Raw genomic sequence first — 19535 nt, 5'->3', positions numbered from 1 at the left:
CTTTATTGCCACTTGGTGCCCTTGAGTTCAATCCAGCCAACATGTCTTAAACAGTGTCATGGGGGGTGAGGATGCAGCTGTGGACCGAACAGTAGCCCAGCCTTCAAGGAGCTTCAGTGGAGGAGGCCGACGTTATTTAAAAAGCAACCATCACATGGCTTGATAACTGTTATCCTAGAGAGAATGCAGGTGCTTCTAGAGCAGCGGTTCTCAACCTGTGGGTCGCGACCCCTTTGGTGGTCGAACGACCCTTTCACCGGGGTCGCCTAAGACCATCCTGCATATCAGATATTTACATGACGATTCATAACAGTAGCAACATTACGGTTATGAAGTAGCAACGAAAATAATTTCATGGTTGGGTCACAACATGAGGAACTGTATTTAAAGGGCCAGGAGGTTGAGAACCACTGTTCTACAGGGTCATTGGACAAGTAATTATTGAGCAGCTACTGTGTATCCAGTGCTCCAATGAGGAAAGGGGACAGCTGGGTCATCTTTACTTGTCATATAGAGCAGGAGTCTTTAGAAACAAGCCCAGAGCTCATTTATCTCATCTGTTTGGTCTCTAGCCCCTCGTTAGCAGTTCACTCATTTACATTCCACTAATTTGTTTCCTCCTTTCAGTACTTGCATCCCCGGCTCCATCCTCTGTTTAATTTTAGCACAGACGCCAAGAATGAGGAGAAAGGTCACTGTTCATAGCTGAGCGTGTTTAGCATGAAAGTGTCAGAAAAGCGAGTTTCAAACCTGGACTACACTTCATCATATGAAATGTTTACTGCATCATCAGCTCCTAAACACGTGCACACACAATTATACATAAAACTCAGTGCTTACTTTTTAACTTAATTTTTTTGACTCTATTACAGATGTCCCCATTCCCTCCCCCCAGCTTTGCCCACCTCTACGCAGTCCCTGCTCCCTCCTTCCCTCTGATACAACTGGCATTTTCTGTTGGATTCTATTGCCTTCCATTTAAAAAGAAATTGACTGTCATGACCCACTAAATTGCTTTCTTGACCTGATCACAGTCTGCAGTTTAAAAACATGGTCTCACAAACATAGACCATATCTCTCTTGGACTGAAGGCCATGCTGTGTCCTGAGAACAGAATATCCTAGATGGTCTCTTATGATCTCCTTTTCCTCTGATGTTCTCTGCCTTAGTTTTGAGATGACACCCTCCCAAATCTCCTTTTGGAAATCTCTTATAAATCACTTAATGTCTTCTCAATTTTAGTTTCTTGGTTCTTTAAAATAAATGTAAGACTTCAGTATTTGCATCTTTCATGATATTTAAAAAAAAAAATTTTCTTCTAGTTTTTCATAGACATCAGAATAAAAAGACACAGGTACCCATTTTTGCCCCTGGTCAACTAGTACTATTAGCATTTGCAAGTAACTTGTTATCTATGTGTGCTACTTGGCCACAGTACATGAGTCACAGGCTTTCATCGGGGCTATGCTTGAATGTGGTCCAGCTCCCTGTGTTTCCAGCTTATAAATGTGGTATTTAAGTGATCTTATTCCACTGTGATATAGTGTCTCTGTAGTAACTTTTATGGGTTTTACATTTTAATACTTAATTTGTATTTTAATCATGGATCATTTTGGATCTTTTCTTTGTGTTTTGTTTCATTCTATTGGGCAAGTCTGAGGTCATTTTGGCCAGGCTGCCTTGAGTAACGTAAAGAGCCCTGCCTGGCTGGTGTGCTCAATGGTTGAGCCTCAACCCATGAACTAAGAGGTCACAGTTCAATTCCTGGTCAGGACACATGCCTGGGTTACGGGCTTGATCCCCATTAGGGGGTGTACAGGAGGCAGCCAATCAATGATTCTCTCTCATCATTGATGCTTCTATCTCTCTCTCTTCCTTCTCCCTTCCTCTCTCTGAGAAGTTAATAAAAACATATTTTAAAAATTGTTTAAAGAGCCCTGGACCTGAGCTGGAGATTTCAACTGTAGCCCTGGCTCTGCATTTTAACTCCCTGCAGGAGTTACCGCAAACTGGCTAAGTCTCTAAGACCCCCTGTGGTTATACTAAGCCCATCGCACTGCATCAACCACATGCTTACTCATCTGTCTCTCCTGTGAGCTGAGAGCGTTTGATTTCATACCTCTCGTTTGGCCCAGCACATGGAAGGCACTATCGGCTGTTTGCTGAATTGAATTGAGTTCAGTTGGATTTGAAAGGCGGGCTGTGAAAGGCCCCATGGTCTGAGGGTCTGGACTTTATCTTATAGGATGAGGGTCCCAGAGAACATTTTAAACATGAGAGCGATTTGAAGATCTGGTTCCACAAATACAGAGGCATGGGGGTTGGCTAGGAGGCTCAAGTGAGGAAAGATGGCGGCCTAAGGAAGGTGGTGGGAGGGAGATGAGCAAGAAGGGCCAGAGTCCAGAGATATCAGGGGAGGGAGAACCTCCAGGATGTGGGAGATGAAGAGAGGGAATAGTCTCTGGCAGAGACTAAATAGGCAATAGAGCCGAAGGAGGAAGAAGAGGACAAGGAGGAGGGTGAGGAGGAGGGATAAAGATGATGGGCTTAGTCTGTTGAGTCTGCAGTGTCTTTTTGGAACAGATCTGGGGATGGCTCTCAAGTAGAGGATACTCTTCTCTACTTGTGGCTAGGCCAGAGCCCAAGGAAGGCGAGCAGTCATGAGCAAGGCTGATGGGCAGCTCATCGGAGTTCACTTTCTACTTGCAGTCCTGCCACTACTGAACGCGGATTTACATTCTCCTTCAATGGACATGTAAACGTGTCAATGCTTTTTCCCAGATGGAGTCTTTTTCCCCCCCCTAATCTGGAAGATATGCTCATTTTTGCTTTAAATCGTTACTTTGGATCCATTGACCTTGCTTGGATATTAATGTAGCATCTATTTATTTAACAACTATCACAGCATAACATGGTGTTAGCCTCTTTGGGGTGGGGGAAGTAATGACAAAAGTCTTGGATGAATGTTCTATCCCGTTTGGGGGAGAGAAATGCGTAATTCATGGCAATAAGTGACACAGGCACCTCTTTCTGTGGACTTCCGGGAGTGAACAGGGAAATGTTCGTGGAGGAGGTAGTTGACTGGGCTTGGCGGGACCAGGAGGAGTGTTTGATAGGCTGGTTCTTAAAGTGGGAAGAGCAGCCTGAGCCTCAGGAGTCATTAGAGGCACATTCAGGGGCCAGTGTAAGGAGGGTAGCCTGAGAAGACTTTGCATGTGGGCCGGTGGTTTTCAAACGCTAGTGAGCATGACACTCAGCTGGGAAGCGTGTTCACGGTGCTGGTTCCCAGGCCCTCCCCGTGGGTTCTGATTCTGCAGCTCTAGGCTGGAGCCTTGGGATCCGCAGTGTCACACACCCTCCCTCCCTCGGGTGATTCCACTGAATGTGCATAGAACACGATACCTTGAGAACATTGCCGTAGACAGTCACTACTGGATGTTTTTTGTGGGGGTTTTTTTTTGTGGAAAGGGCTGAGATGATGACTCAGTGGAAGGTTGTAAAGCATGGAAGCAAGCTCTTTATTATTTTAGCCTGACCCATATGAATATGTCAATTTTCAACGATTTCTGACCTGCCAAAATGGTAGGATAAACAACGAGTGATCTATATACAAGGGAAGGAGGGCCCAGCCTAGGGTGGTGGCTCTGTGAAGTTGGAGTCAGGAGTAGGACATAGGAGGTAGGGCGTTCAGATGCAAAGAGTGGTGGGAGCCGAGGCCTGGAGAAGCTGTGCTTTATAACCACAAGTCCAGCACTGGAGCTGGAGCTGAGAGCCCTGAGGGGCAGCAGTGGGGCCTGGGGCTGGAGAGGCAGCTCAGGGATAGGCTGTGGACGTTTCTAAATGTCAGCATGAAGAACGAGGCAGTGGGGAGCCACCAACAGTGGTGAGTAACGTATGACAGCGTTAGAGTTGTGTTTTGTAACAATTAATGAATTGGAGACCAGGAGGTCAGTAGGTGACTAGGGCTCATGGAGGAGAGGAGAGGTGTTAAGATAGAGGCAGTAGAAACTGAGAGAGGTAGGGTTGCCACAGAAAATACAGGACATCTTGTTAAGTTTGGATTTCTCATAAAGAACAAGTACTTTTTAGCTTACATATTTCCAAACATTGAACGGGACACACTATGCTTAATAGTATTATCCATGTATCTGAAACTCGGCTTTAACTGGGTGTCCTATATGGTTATTTGCTAAATCTGGAAACCTTAGATGGAGGGGCAGGTGGATGAGATGTGGAAGGAGAGTCTGAAAGGTTGTAAATGATAGGATATGAGGAATAGGTAGCAGGAGGTGAGAGAGGTGATGCTGACCTCGGAGTACTGGTAAGTAGGGAGATGGCGGCAGCGGTAACAGGAGGCCTCCAGAGGAAGAGGTGGAGAGAGAGGAAGGTGGTGGCTTGGTTTTGACTTGTTGCATTTAAGACGAGTATCCAGGTGGAGTTTTTTTCAACAGCCACTCAGAAAGGTGGGTCTGGAACCAGGAAAAGAAGCCAGGACTTAAGACAGAGATTTAGGGTTCAGAGGAAGGAACAGGGAAAACAACCATAACAATAAAAAGAGAGGTACAGAGAAAACCTGTGAATGTTTTTCTAAATGACCAAGTATTTCAGAACATTTTAAAAGATATGGGAGTGTAGCCCTTCAAAATGTTCACAAGGAACTGTAAATGTTATTAGAAACTCTTACGATAGGTAAGTAAAACACAATTTGTACATGCCACATGATCTCGGCTATGTGGGGAGACATACTCATAGATAAAAGCCCAGATATCTTCATCAACGTGTCACCACGGAGGTCTCTGGTGTGGGAGGCTGTAGGAGATTTTCATTTCCTTTTCATGTATTTGTCTGTTTTCAGGTTTTCTTTAAAAGAGCATGTGCTACTTTCAAAATCAGTACATTTCTTTTTTAAAGTAACTCTTGAGGAAGTTGGTATCATTCCAAGTTTCACAGATCCTTTTAAGATTTTAGGATACAATTTGAAAGAATCATATATTTTTAGTCTTAACAGCATTCCTTTTATTTATTGATCCAATCAGAAAATAATGACACTTTTTTTAGTAGGTGTTAAACTCCCCCCCCCCCCAAAAAAAAACACACACAACACACCAATTCTTGAACTGGGGGAGGCTGGCTAGACAATGAAGACAGAATGGCTACCTAACAAAAGTTTAAAAAACTGCAACTGCTTCCTATAAACAGTCATTATTTTAGAGACAGAGAAGCTAAGTCCTTCACAGAGATGCTTCCAAGATTCTTGTAGCTGGAGTGGGTGAGGGGGACAGCCCCCACTTCCTGCGCTGCCATCTCCCATGGTGCATTGTTCCACGTACCGAGAGGACCAGCTGAAGTGCCCTATAATAAAATAGGTGTCATAGGTGATTTCATACTCAGCACAAGGGGAGGAAACTGTTTCAGTGTCTCTCTAAACACTCCAACCAAGCATTAATATTCATATAGCTAGTCCATCAACCAAAGCAATTATATTAACTCCATACTCCAAGCAAGGAGGTACAGTGTGAATAATCTAGTCATTCGGAAATGCAAAAACATTTGTATCGGGTAATGAATACATTACCTGGTCGAGAGAGGATGGGCGTGGGAGTGAGGTTCTCTTTCCTACTTCTGTTTTTGCTTATGCAATTTTAAAAAAATGGGTTTGCAGTCCCTGAAGACACTGGTAGTTAGGAGAGTTAGTAGATCTTTCTAAAGGAAATCCTTATAACTTTAGTGCCCAGATGGAATGAATTGGTTAAATCAAAAATTATGGTAAATCAAGATATAAATTTTATTGGCATGCAAAATGTTTCCAACATAATATTAAGTGGGGGAAAACAGGATATATAACTATATATGCAGTAACAGTAATTTTAATCACAAAATACATGTATGAGTAGGAGGAAGATGGAAAGTGTACCATAGTGTTAGCTGATGTTTTCTGGATGGTGGACTTATTTTTCAATTATTTTCTACACTGCACATATATTCTTTTATAAACAGAAAGGGAAAAATCAAGTCAATGTTCAATTCTTATCTATAGTGATCTTGAAAAATTAACCCCTGCTTTCAGTGGAAGATTTACGGTGTATAACTTAGTGGCGGGACATCTGATTAACTTAATTTTATCTAATTGTGGTTGTGACGAACAGGGGAACTGTCATGATGTTTCCAAACCCTTGCTTTAATAGGTGGCCCCACTCAAGTAGAGGTGCCAGCGCTGTTGGCTCATGCTCAGTACCTTCTCCACAGGAAGGCTGGTGACCCGTATTTGAGTGAGATTTTAATTCCTTTAAGGAGAACCTATGTATCATTAGGTAATTTCTGATAATCATTATCTTTATTTCTTCTTTTTAAACATGTCTTTAAATTTTCAGCTCAGCATCCATCTGGATCAGAGTGAATTATGGGAATGTTTCTGAGCAGGCCAGCAAATTCCTTCTTGAGTCAGGCTGACAATGCAGCTTCCTACAATGTAGACACCCAGGTTCTTGCATTTGGACTGGAGACCAGGTCTCTCCTTAAACTCGTCCATCCTGAGGCACTCTAAGCCGTTCATATCCTGACTCACCTTACCCATCTTTATTCCCTCAGGCCCATCTTCTCACTGATGTATTGATTTGTTCATTCCATAGCATGCCAGGTGTAGTGCTATGAATTGGAGAGACAACAGGCACATTTGGAGGAGAACGAACAGTCTTACCAGGGAGACAGACAAGTAGATATGCGGTTTTATAACACAGTGCCAAGATTTATAATAGGAGTAAGAATAGGATGCGATGGGAACTTACAAGACAGGTCAACCAGGAGAAATCAAAGGAGGCTTCCTGACAGAGGTGGTGTCTAAGCTGAGACTTGCATGATGAACTGAATTCCACCAGGTGCAGGAGTGGTGGTGGTGGTGGTGGTGGTGGTGGTTGGGGAAGGGAATGAAAGTGAGAGTGTTCCAGGCAGAAGGGACAGTAGCTACAAAGACCTGAAAGCAAAAACATGACAGAAACACATTTGTGTTTAGAAAGAGCATCCTGGCTGTTGTGAAGAGAACGGATAGCAGACAGGGAGACCAGCCAGGAGGATGCTGAGAGATGAGAGTGACTTGAACTGACTTAATGGCAGAAAAGTAGACAGGCTCAAAAGATAGTTGATAGATAAAGTGATCAGAGCCCAGTCACTTATTGGCTGTGGAGACGAGGGAGGAGTCTGGAATGACTTGGACAACTTTCACTGGGATGAGGAACCCTGGAGTATGAGTTTACCTGGGAGGGAGGCAGGTTCCGTGTGGGTTGACCTAAGTGAATGTGTCCAGTGGGCGATTCTGGTCTCAGAAGAGAGATCTAGTTTCAAGGTATAAACCTGGGGATCATCATGATGCAGGTGGCAAGTGAAGCCAGGAGAGCAGCTGAGCCAAGCCAAGGAGGGCGGGGAGGGAGGGTAAGAAGCAACACGGACTAGAGCAGAGTCCTGATGAATGGGCCATGTGGGGGAGGCTGAGGTGGACTTCCAGCAGAGGGGGGAGGGGGGGACCGAGAGGGAAGGGCATCGCAGAAGATAAGGAGAGGAGAATGGTGTCTTCAAAGGTTATGAACCATATTTCACTGACTAGAAGATGCCACAGATTGTAAGACACACCAATATTTTATGGACACTGAGAAAGAATGCTGCCAATTAAATGGTAATTCCCCAGTGCATGGGGGTACCTTTTGTTCTTCGGTGATCACGCTAAGGAATGAGATATGAGTGTGGGTGTAGTGCTTGTCCTTGCTTCTGATTGGCAAGCTGACCTGGGAAGTCATTCCTCCCGGGATGTAACTTGCAAGCAGCCTGCCAGATGCTCTGTATCCTGCCCTTTGACACTTTCCCCAAGTTGCATGGGTCACAGACACATTTCTCATTTGCCAGAACAGTCTTGGGTTTGTTTTGAGTCCGGCAGGTCCTCCGACACCAGATTCTTAAATCTCACTAACATGAGCTAGATGAAAAATGCTGCCTTGCCAGGAAGAAGGGTTGCATGATTTTCAATGTGAAGTACTTTTTTGTGGTAGGAAACTACCCTCCATTTATTGTTTATGTCAGAATCAGAACTGCACATTATTTCACGAACACAAGGAGAACTGTGCAGAAATGTGTCTAGTGCACTTGTTTCTCAGCCCACACGGTAGAAGTGCTCAGAGAAGCCCGTGCCCAAGGAGTACTTATATACCTAGAATCACACTGTTGGGTGTTTAAGAAAAGGTCACGTTCTTTCTGTCCAGCTGCTTGAAAGTCTGATTGCCTTTGTAGCCTGAATTAGGAAAACAGCTGTCCTGTTGATCATACTGCGTCACGGTACCTGGGTTCCAGCTGTGGAGTGTGGCAGGGGTTGTCAGGGTTACCTGTCACCCATGTAGCATTGTTTTGTTCCCTGCATACGCCTCTCTGGCTTCCTGGGGATTCACATTTGTGTTTATCTGTGCTGAAAATGTAGAGGCGAGATAAACAACACTTCAAGCTATTTATAACCAGAGGCTGTGCCAGGAGTGAATTAGGCTTCGTGTTATACATGTGTTAAAATGTTGGTTGCTGGGCTCAGTTGGAGCGTCATCCCATACACCAAAAAGGTTGCAGGTTCGATTCCTAGTCAGGGCACATACCTGGGTTGCAGGTTTAATTCCTGGTTGGGGCACATACAGGAGGAAAGTGATCAGTGTTTCTCTCTCACATTAATGTTTTTCTCTCTCTTCCTTCCTTTCTCTCTAAAAATCAATAAACATATCCTCAGGTGAGGATTAAAAAGTATACATTTGGCCACTGGGAAAGGTAGGGAGAATATCCCCCGGTGTGAAAAGCAAATATTTTTTTTACTAAATATGAGATCGTTACTAAAAAAATATTTACTAAATATTTAGAGACTGATAGAAGTTTGACCCAGAACATGGTTAGATGGGATTAGAACTCTGTTGATTTATGAAATACACTGTCATGGAATGCTAAGCATTTAGGGTCCTGGAGATGCCATTTATATAGGGCCTATATTTTTATACAACCAAGAGGGCAGATGGCAAGGGTGAGGAGCGCGGAAGAGGCATGGGCGAGAGGGTGAGGAATGGCGCCGCATACAAACATGAACCTGGGGCAGTGGACAGACCATGGGAAGAGATGGATCCCACTCTTCCCTGACTTCATCCACACAGATCATCCTAAACAGAAGAGACCTTGCCGGTTCTTGGCTCCGCTGAAGAGTCCACACCCTCCCCACAATAGCCTAATGTATATCCATAGTTCCCCTTCCTTCCTCAGTTCTATTTGGACTCTGAGTATGGAGAGAACTCCTACTGTGCCAGGTACTGTGTTACGTGGAGGGATAAAATGCATGAATTCTCATGCTGGGCAACAGATAATAAGCCAACAAATACATAATGGAATTCCAGATTATGATTGTGTTTTGGAAAAATGGTTGGAGAGGGGGGTAGGTGTGCTAAAGAATAACAGGGGATTCTCGTAGGATGTTCAGGGGATAACATGTTAGATCCCAGTCATTGATTAAAACTTTGACATGTATTTTGTGGTATTTTAAAGATTCTTAAATTGCATGTTGTTAAGGTTTAAATGAAAATCACTGTTGCCCTTTCTGAGCCCAAGGTGCCAAACAATAAATGGATAGCATTTCTGGGAAGCAGGGGGCAACCACCTTGATAGCTGACCCCTCCTGGACCTAGACGACGCCTTCCTCATCACCACTTTCTCTCCTTAGGGAAAGGAGATGTGTTTGGAGATGTGTTCTGGAAGGAAGCCACCCTTGCCCAGTCCTGTGCCAACGTTAGGGCCCTGACCTACTGTGACCTGCACGTGATCAAACGGGACGCCCTGCAGAAAGTGCTGGAGTTCTACACGGCCTTCTCCCACTCCTTCTCCCGGAACCTCATTCTCACCTACAACTTGAGGAAGAGGGTGAGCGGGCAGTTTCAGTTTCCTCTCTACCCGGAGCAGTACGTGCGCGCTTAGGATGGCCACATGGCCAAGATGGTCCTGCCGTGGTCCCTTTAAGTGGAACCCTTGGTTCTATAGGGGTTCCGTTCACTGCTTGCTCTTTGGAGCTTTTACTATAAAATCGGGGCGGGGGGGGGGGGAGAGAATGTTATTAGGTTAAAAGATGGGTCAGGTTTGGAGCAGAACAGATTCATTCCTGAGTGTGTCTCTGTGCTTTCTCCCAACAATATCTAGACCTTCTGGCATTTAGGAAAATGAGTAAATATGAAATTGTTAGTAAAAAAAAAAAAAAAAAAGGCTGTGTGGGGCCCCTCCATTAATGAAAATGAATTCTCCCTGGTGATGGGGACCCCCAGAGTGGTGTGAGGACATTAGCCAGCTGCCAATAATAATTTTTAAAAGGTAATAGTTGGGTCCAGAAAATAAGAAGAAAATGGTATCTGATGGCCTAGAGAATGTTTTACATACAAATGCCAATTTCACTAGTTGAGGAATATTAGTAATTTGGGGAACCAAAAGGTTTCTCATATGAAGTTGTTTATAGAGCTTATTGCTCCATCTGACTGTGAGGATCAAAAGATTTGTCTTGTACTCTAGGTTTTCATGATTGATTTTCTTGCACTTTATTTAACTCTTTTATTTGAATCGGTACCAATGTAGCTCTGGACCTACTGGAATCATCTCAGAATCTTACCCCCCAAGCTCCGTATCGCTGTTAACATTGTCGGTATTGCCCCGAGGTTCCAAGTTAGGAGCCCCGACCCCATCCTGATGCTTTTTCTCCCCCCCGCCCCCCACACCCCGGGTGACCTGCTCATCAGGCCCCATTGGTTCCACCTGGGCTTCCCAACCTGCGTCCACACTGTGCTTCCCCCTCTGGGCTCTCCCTGAGCTCTCAGGACACAGCGCCCCTATACAGACCCTCCCCACATCCTGGACGGTGCACGAGGCTCCAAACACACCTTGCATCTGTCCTCAGTGCTGTGCTTTGTCATGTGGCCACTTCAGTGACCTTAACAACTAATCAGATCCACCCCTCCCCTCTGCGAAGATGACTCCCTCCCACTCTGACGACAGGATAATGTCTGTACACTTCAGCATGGCTTATAGGGTCTTCACATCGGGCCCAAGCTTAACCCCAAGCCCTAAGCTCAGTCACTCTTCCCACACCCACCTCTGCCACCCTGAACATTCCCACCTTGGGAACTCTGTGCAGCTCTACAGCCACCCACCCCCTGGGCATAGCGCCTCTGCAGGCCGCTTCCTGGGCCTAGGGTTCTTTCCTCTCTTCCTGTGCGAGACAAACGCCTGTTAACCCTTCAGATTCTGCTGAAATGTTTGTTTTCGCTCATCAAACCCAGCACATACCAATGAACTAGACAAACATATACAACTGAATGGCACTCAGCGCCTGTCTCCAGGAACCTGGATCTCATAGGGAAGCTGGCCACAGGGAGCACATGACGCTAAGTGCAGGGCGTGCGTCTTTCACAGAAGATTGTGGGAGCATCAAGGGGGAGTACAGCTAAAGGGGCAATTGAGGAGAATGTGTCATGGGGTGATACCTGAGCTGAGGATAAGTTTGCCGAGAGAGAGAGAGAGAGAGAGAGAGAGAGAGAGAGAGAGAGAGCAGGTGTTCCAGTTGGAGGGGCAGTTTGAGCAAAGGCAGAGAAAGGAAACTGCCTTTTGTCTTCCAAGTCCTTTGTAAAAGATTCTGCCTGCCTGTCATTGGGTTGTCCCAACAATAGGTTTCCCAGTATTTTAAATCCCTTGCCTTGCCTTGCCTTGTCCTATGAGTGCGTCTCTGCTCGGGGACCTGGGAGGGCTTGGTGCCTTGGTGTCCCAGGGCCTAACCCAGTGCAGAGAATTACTAAACATTTGGGGATGGCAAGGAGAAAGGGAGGGGATCTCTGGACTTCTACATCATAACATGCGAGCTTGTGGCCAGGGGATTTTTTTGGTCCTGTGATTTGAAAGTGGGTCATGTAAATTCCAGTGGGGAGTGGACAAGGGTGGAGAAGAGAGCATTCACAGCTCTTCCTTCTTGATCTGCGAACATGGGATGCTCGCTGGTGATACTTTTAGCCAAGTAGCATCTCTTAAAGTCTATTTTCTGATGCATTTCTTCTTTTTATGAAAGCAAGTTGATTATAATCAGCTTTCAGTGTTGCTGGTAATATAGGTTGAAAAATGTTCACTTTGGGTTATTTGGAGGAGTAATCATCTTGGGATAATTGTGGAGCTAATCTGTCTTTAAAAACCAGGAGGACTGACCATGAAAAAGACCACACTTCAGCGGTCAGGTTGTGTTTATGAGTCCAGAATGATTGACAGCTCTGCAGAAGAGAGGGCTCAGGGGTCACAGGTTTGAAGGGCTGTGTGGAGAAGCTTAGGCAGGTCTGTGTGGCCACAAGAATAAAGGTGCAGGCAGTATAAGAGAGATCTTGGAAAGATCAGAGCTGCCCAATGAATGCAATAGGCAGCTTTGAGTGAAATTGGATTTCTTGTCCTGAAGGCATGCGGGCTTCCCCTAGGGACCCCTCAGAGACATTTCAAGGGGACTTAGGCATCCAATGGAGAGTCAAATTAGTGACCTTCAAATTTCCTTTCACATGCAATTGCCAATGAGTCTGGTATGGATGCAAGAGAATTTTAGTGAGATCCTGACTATAAGGAGGCAGCCATTCTTTTTCTTGGAGGAAAGAGGCTTGTCGTTTTGGTATTGCCATTGTAGTCTCTCATTGTGTCCTTCTGAGAATTAATTTATAGCTACATAGGGCATAAAAGATGAGAACATCACATGCATGAATTATCCTTGTAGCTAATTTTTTTCTGGCAAAGTGAAGTGCATTCTTGTGGTTGTTTCTATCTTGGCAAAATCGAGTGTGTTATTTGCAAAGATTCCTAAGAACACGGTGCCTCTGACATCTGCTTGGGGGATTGTTTGATCTTGCAGGCCTCCTCCAGGGCACAGCAGCAGTTCCGCGCTGGAAGGTGCCTCGGTGGCCATCTCGTCTCACCTGCATTTCCCCACCACCCTCGTTTCACAAATACCACAGCAGGGTTAATAATGGACAAGAAATGGCTCCTTGACCAGGCTTCTTCCTGCTTCTCACAGCTCACGGCCTGCTCTGGCCTCTGTATCTAAGCCTCATCCTTATATTCCTAAACCCACGTGTGTGAAACCCAGCTCTCAGCTCAGCTCCTGGGACCCAAACTCCGGAAGGGCACTGTCACCTGACTCTACTTCCCCAAAAGACACCTGAGGTTATACCAGTAGGCAGGGATGAAGAGGGCAGAACCCGAGACCAACCCAGCATTTTGGCCTCTGGTTTTCCTTGCCTGTGGGCACTGAGCCAGAGGAGACCCGAGTCTGCATCCTGCCTCTGCCATTCAGTGCTCCTGTGGGTTCCAAATGCTTGCTCATCTGCGAAATGGGGGTGATGAAAGGTCCACCTTGTAGGGTAACTGTGAGGGTTGAGTCAGATAATACCTGCAAAGCTTTTACACACAGGGTCCGGCACATAGTATGTGCTCAAGTAAATGGTGGTTTATTATGATTTTGTTTTGTTTGCTTGACACTCTGCTCCACTCGACTCTTTATTATCCGGAGCCTTTTTGGAAAATAAAAAAAGGCAGTTCCTCTGACTTTGTTTATGCAGGTGCTCGCTCTGCCGAATGTTCTGTGGGTGAGTTTTATTCCAGGGTTCTCTGCCCCTCTTGCGGCAAAGGAGGGACCAGCTGACCTGGAAAGTGGATGCCGTGCTGGCCTCGCTGTCATTTAAGCTCCTGCCAGTGCGGAGGTCAGCCCTCACACACCGTTGGCCATTCCATTCACGGGGAGGACAGTTAGGCTGGTCTGACATCTCAGGTCAGTCACCAGGGAGTCAGGGTTTTGCCAAGAGGAAAGCACAGCATCTTCTTTCTTCTGAGGGAGGTGGTATGTAGTTGTCCATGAAAATTGAGGGAAGTGGAGCCCCTCTCATCCCAGACCCAGGCTCTCCTGGCATTTTCCTCCAGGCCCTGGGTCATCTTCTAACTGCAGCCAGAGCTTTGCACACTATTAATAGCAACACCCTTACCAACTCCAGATACCGGGCAAGCTACGTCACAATGTCAGTATGTGCTTTATGTCAGCTTATTAAATCCTCAGAACAGCCTCGCAACAGTAAAGGAGCAGCCCTGTTTTCCACAGGAATAAACTAAGACCCTGTAGAGGAGAGAATCACTCTTCAAGGTCACCCAGCTGATAAGTGGCAGGTTTCTAACCCTGCTCTCGTACCCCTCCTGCTAACAGCGTCACCTCCCGGGGTTGCCCTCCGTCAAGTATGGCTCTCAGCTTTTCCCATAGGGCAGTCTTTGGCTTCTGCTTTCTCCCTGTCTGTTGATTTTCCAGGGCTGTCTCCAGAGCATCTCCAGTGACCATCTCTACCCTCAAGCACACCCAGCAACTTGCACAACGAAATCACAGTAATATCCCAGGTTGGGAGACATAAGACATTTCCCCTCATAAGGACACACTGCTGGGTGGCTGAGGAGGCATGACAGACTTCACTTTGGTTAGGCAGCAGGCCAACCTGGCCATGACATTAGTAACTCACTGGGAAGACCACCAGCTTTGGTCCTGGTTTGACTACTGACTAGCTTTGCGCCTTTAGGCGAGTTACTGAACTATTCTAAACCTCAGTTTCCTCATCTGTGGCAAGGGTCTTATAAAAGTTCCTCCTTATTAGGTGTATTGAAAAGATTACATATTTCAAAACAGCAGACATTAAAAGTGACATATAGCCCAGCCGGCGTGGCTCAGTAGTTGAGCATCGACCTATAAACCAGGAGGTCATGGTTCAATTCCAGGTCATGGCACATGCCCGGATTGCGGGTAGGATCCCAGTAGGGGGCGTGCAGGAGGCAGCCAATCAATGATTCTGTCTCATCATTGATGCTTCTCTCTCTCTCTCTCTCTCTCTCTCTCTCTCTCTCTCTCTCTCTCCTCTCTCCTTCTCCCTTCCTCTCTGAAATCAATAAAAATATTTTTAAAAAATAATAATTAAAAAATAAATAAAGGTGGCATATACCTGTAGGAACCACTCAGCATATGCACATTCGTCTCCCCCTACTGCCTGTCCCCTTCCCGCCTTCAGCCTCCTCCACCCTTGGAGGTCTGAGTTCATGCTTTGCTCCCCTGTGCTTATAACCAGATCCTTCCTTTGATCGGTGTTTCACTTGGGCCCTACTTTCCCTTCAACATTGGGTGAAAGTTCATGCCCGGATGCTAGCTGCGGGGATTGGGTCCTCCAGCTCATCCATAGGACTTGGCGGAAATGTACCACAACTCAATGGCGTAGCACAGACATGTGGGTAGGTAATTCACAGCAGTCAGTGCACCAGATAATTGGCACGTAGGTAATTGGGAGGGTGGGTCTCATTCTGTGCGTGGGCCTTTAATTTTAAAGCTAATATTATTGTGTATTTGAGTGTGTTTTTGCCAGTGTTTGCTTATGTTAATTTGTCCCAGGATGGATTTTTCTTAGCTTGCTAAGGCCCCAACCTGGTGAGTATGGGAGGGAGCTGGGACTGTAGTTACTGGTGCTTTCAAAGCAGGGGCCTCCTAAATGCCTGTTTTCCGAAACTGAGGTTGCCATAGTGAACAGTCCTGAATGCTGTATGTATATTTCTAGCTCACTTTAACCAAAGGGAATTTTATTCTGGAGAAGAGGTCAAATCATGGAGGCTCGGAGAGAGCGCTGCTCATACATGGCATTGGGAAGCCTTCCGTTTTCTCCCTGAACACATTCTAGCGGGAGGTTGTTAAGATGGAGAGACCGCAAAGTCGGGTGCTCGGAAATGCATCTCCTTGCCTGTTGAATCATCACAGCCTGTTTTTTAAATGATCTCTACAGAGCCCGTATTTTCCTTGTCATCCCTCCATCGTGAGGGCTTCTGTGGAATTAAAGTCATCTATTAGACTGTCAAGCCATAAAGATAATAAAATCAGGGTATTGGAACAGGAGTGGGGAAGGGAACAGATGATGTGAGTGATAAGATCATAATTCTTTCAGGACAACAAAATGTAAATCAAAGCCAAGCCCCTTTTTCCTGAAGAGGATCAGGGAGCGATGTTCAGGACCTATGAGACCTTCCACAGAACCTCTGAGATCCTCCCTCTACTCACCTCCCAAACCTAGCAGTAGGGAGAGGTGGTTAAAATGTGGACTGTAGAGTAGAACACTTGGGTTCGAAGCCAGGATGTCCTTAGTGACCTTGGGCTGGTTAGCAACCCCAATTCATTCATTAATAAGACATGGCGGTGATATACCTCGGAAGGGTGCTTTGACGTAGCAAGTTCTCAATGTATGTGTTGCTGTCATTGTTTTTGATGAGCTTAGCTTTTCTGGAAATGCAGAGACCCCATACGGTGATAAAAGTTTTAAAAGGAGAGTAGGGGCTGAACTTTAAAACCTCGAAACCTTTCAGACGGATGATTCCAAGATCTGTGCCTGGACCTCAAGGAGCACCGGACAACCACGTGGTTCACCAATGGGGTTTGCTAGGGAACAGTGCTATTGGGCTCATCACGGATCTGATTTCCTCCAATGGGCGGAAGGGATGGTAGATTCCTACCTGGATGCCTAGGGGTGGAAGCTGTAATTTATCTTATCACTTAGCGATCTTAATGTATTGTTACGTAGTGTGTTTATCACAAGTTACAAAAGATCTGGCCTAGTTTAGAGGACCAGGAGGCCAATGCAGTCGTTTGGGGAGTAATGTACCTTCCTAATATTTTCTTAGAAGTGCGTGTTTGATTCCTAATAAATAGGGTAATGCTAATGAATCCTAGATCCTGGGTTCAGTCCCCCCTGAGCAAGTTTGTTTCTTTGTTGTTGTTAATCCTCACCTGAGGATATTTTTTTCCCATTGATTTTTAGGGAGAGTGGAAGGGAGGGAGTGAGGGAGTGAGAGAGAGAGGAACTTCGATGTGAGAGAGACACATCCATTGGTTGCCTCCCTCATGCGCCAGGAATTAAACCTGCAAATGCGACCCTTTGGTACATGGGCCAATGCTCTAACCACTGAGCCATGCCAATCAGGGCCAACTTTGGCTTTTTGATGTTTCAGGTGGTTAGGCCAGTGTTTCTCACATTTATTTGGCCCCTGAACCCTTTCTTGAGTTATATTGATAAGTATCTATTATCTATTATAATATACCCATCAACATTCATCAGAGCCAGTTTAGGAAACAGAGTCTCTGCTCTTTAATGTCTCCTCTGGCTCAAATGGTCCGTGACCTGTAGAATGGACGGGTCTTGTCTGTAGAACATCAAGAAGGCAAAGCTACACCAGCAGTGGGAATCTCACTTATTGGGTTCTCAGTAACATCCCACAGAAATTACTGGCCAAGCTCCCTGCTGTCTGCACACCCTCCTGAACTCAACTTCCCCCACCTGCCCGCAGGTGCCCAGCAGCGCATCCACTTGCTAGTGAGCAGCAGGACTTAGGTTATCAAAGAGCCTTTGGGCCTCATTTTGGCGGCACATGTGCTAATATAAGGCTCGGGAGCCTGTTTTCTCCCTGGCTTCCAAGTCCCTCCTTGCAAGGTGCTTTCTCATTCTTTTATTGACTCGGTTACATTTTGTGTTCCTGCCTCCGCTGCCATGTTCCTGTGCTTCCGTGTTCCCATTTAAGCACTTCCTCCGCTCTTCAGATGTTGCTGGTTGGTTTTGAGCATGTCCTTGTAAACGTCGCCAGTGAGTCATGGAGGTTTTCATTCTAACCCGGGCTTTTAGTAAGTGGAGAATCAGGAGTTGAACCCTGGCTGCCTGTCATAATAATAACTACCTTCTAAATGTTAGATTAATGCCCTGGCCAGGTGACACACTTGGAGTGTCGTTTCATACACCAAAAGGTGGCAGGTTCAGTTCGTGGTCAGGGTAGATACCTAGGTCGTGGGTTCAAGCTCTGGTTGGGTGCATACAGGAGGCAACCTATCAATGTTTCTCTCTCTCCCCCCACCTTTCCTCTCTAAGTAAATCAATAAGAAAAAAACAACAATATATCACCTGGCTGGCATGGCTCAGTGGTTGAGCGTTGACCTATGAACCAGGAGATCACAGTACGATTCCCGGTCAGGTCACAGGCCTGGGTTGCAGGCACGATCCCCAGTGTGGGGTGTGCAGGGGGCAGCCAATCAGTGATTCTCATAATAGATGTTTCTATCTCTCTCTCCCTCTCCCTTCCTCTCTGAAATCAATAAAAATATATTTTTTAAAAAACCCACCCATATAGTGGGAGGATTAAAAATAAGTGAAATAAAAGTTTAGATTAATGGAAGCAAATGCTAGTTCAACCCCTCCAAGGGGGCTTTGAGCATGTGCATCTGAAGCTCACACACAAGATCTATCCCAGTCCAGATGTCCGCGCACACCACTTCTGATGTACTGTGTGCCACGGGTCCGCCCAATTTTGGTGCTTCTCACTGCAAACTTTGTTGCTTGTGATTTACTTGTTACTAGTGTCACTTACTGCTGTTGTTCTGCCTGTACTTAACTTAGGCGTTGAGAGTGGAATTCTGAATCCGTAATGGGGCCCTGTCTCCATGTAGCTTCTCTTTAATCTCTCTCCTGTAGGTGAGGCCCTGTCTATTGATCCATAGCACTGGTCACCTTCTCTTTGTAGCTGTCATTATACTTCCCATTCACTGTTCACTGGGTGTCTCTTTTGCTGCCTAGAAGCTCCACATGGGCTGGGTCCTGTCCTGATTGGTTTTCCTAGAGCTTGGTACAAAGTAAGCATTTAATAATTGAATGGTTGATGAATGGATGAATGAATGAATGAACAGACCAGCCAACCAACCAACAAATGAACATACAAGTCCACCTGCCAATATTGGGCATGTCCCTCCCTCTTGCATTGCTATAGATTTTAAAGCCTTGACTGTAAGATGGTATCTGTAGTGACCCCTCTTCTTCTTTCTCCCTCTGAAGCTTTGCCTTGTGTCCCATACTCATCCTTCCCCCTTTTCTTTCCCCAGGCCCTGGTATAGATGGCTCTCCACCTCTGTAGGTACCCGCGATGCTCTCAGGGAACCAGAGTGAGCTTTATGTCTCTTCCAACCTCATTCGCACTGTCGCTGGCAATGGTATAGGGACCCAGCGGCTCCTCAAACCTGTCCCTTGCCAGACTTTTATATCCCCCAGACTTTCCCAGGCTGCCCACAGTAGCAGGAGCTGGCATATGTTTCATGACATTTCAGTTTTAGGAAGGCCCTGGCTCCAGGCGGCATGCAGAAGGCGGTGCCCCTCCCCTGGAGACCTAGCAGGGATCCTGCGTTCTGCCGCGGTTCCCAGAACGCTTCCTGCAGATACTTGCAACAGACATGAAGGCACCTTCTGGTTCGTGGGCATGACTGTTTATTAGAGGCTACTTGTTGGTGTTGTAGCACCTAGGACCCAGCACATCCCAGGCTGGTGCCCGTCACACACTGGGCACTTCTTGCTGGGGAGGGTGATGGTGCATTCTGACCTGTGGGCCCTCAGTGACCATCGGGATGAATAGTGAAGTAAGCGCGGTCCCAGGGA

At 46.1% G+C, this 19535-nt stretch overlaps 1 protein-coding gene across 4 annotated transcripts in view; it reads left to right on the top strand.

Annotated features, from left to right (window-relative positions):
* The window catches only part of KCNH1 (potassium voltage-gated channel subfamily H member 1), a 263834-nt gene that overhangs the window by 194009 nt on the left and 50290 nt on the right, over positions 1 to 19535 (top strand). For all 4 annotated transcript variants that reach the window (XM_059675362.1, XM_059675363.1, XM_059675366.1 and 1 more), the window contains one exon: positions 9725 to 9921. In XM_059675362.1, the coding sequence (XP_059531345.1) occupies positions 9725 to 9921 (197 nt within the window). The remainder of the gene's footprint in view (positions 1 to 9724; positions 9922 to 19535) is intronic.

The sequence above is a fragment of the Myotis daubentonii genome, chromosome 18 (genome assembly GCF_963259705.1).
Source record: "Myotis daubentonii chromosome 18, mMyoDau2.1, whole genome shotgun sequence".
Taxonomy (NCBI): Eukaryota; Metazoa; Chordata; class Mammalia; order Chiroptera; family Vespertilionidae; genus Myotis; species Myotis daubentonii.
This window is presented reverse-complemented; position numbering and strand designations above follow the sequence as displayed.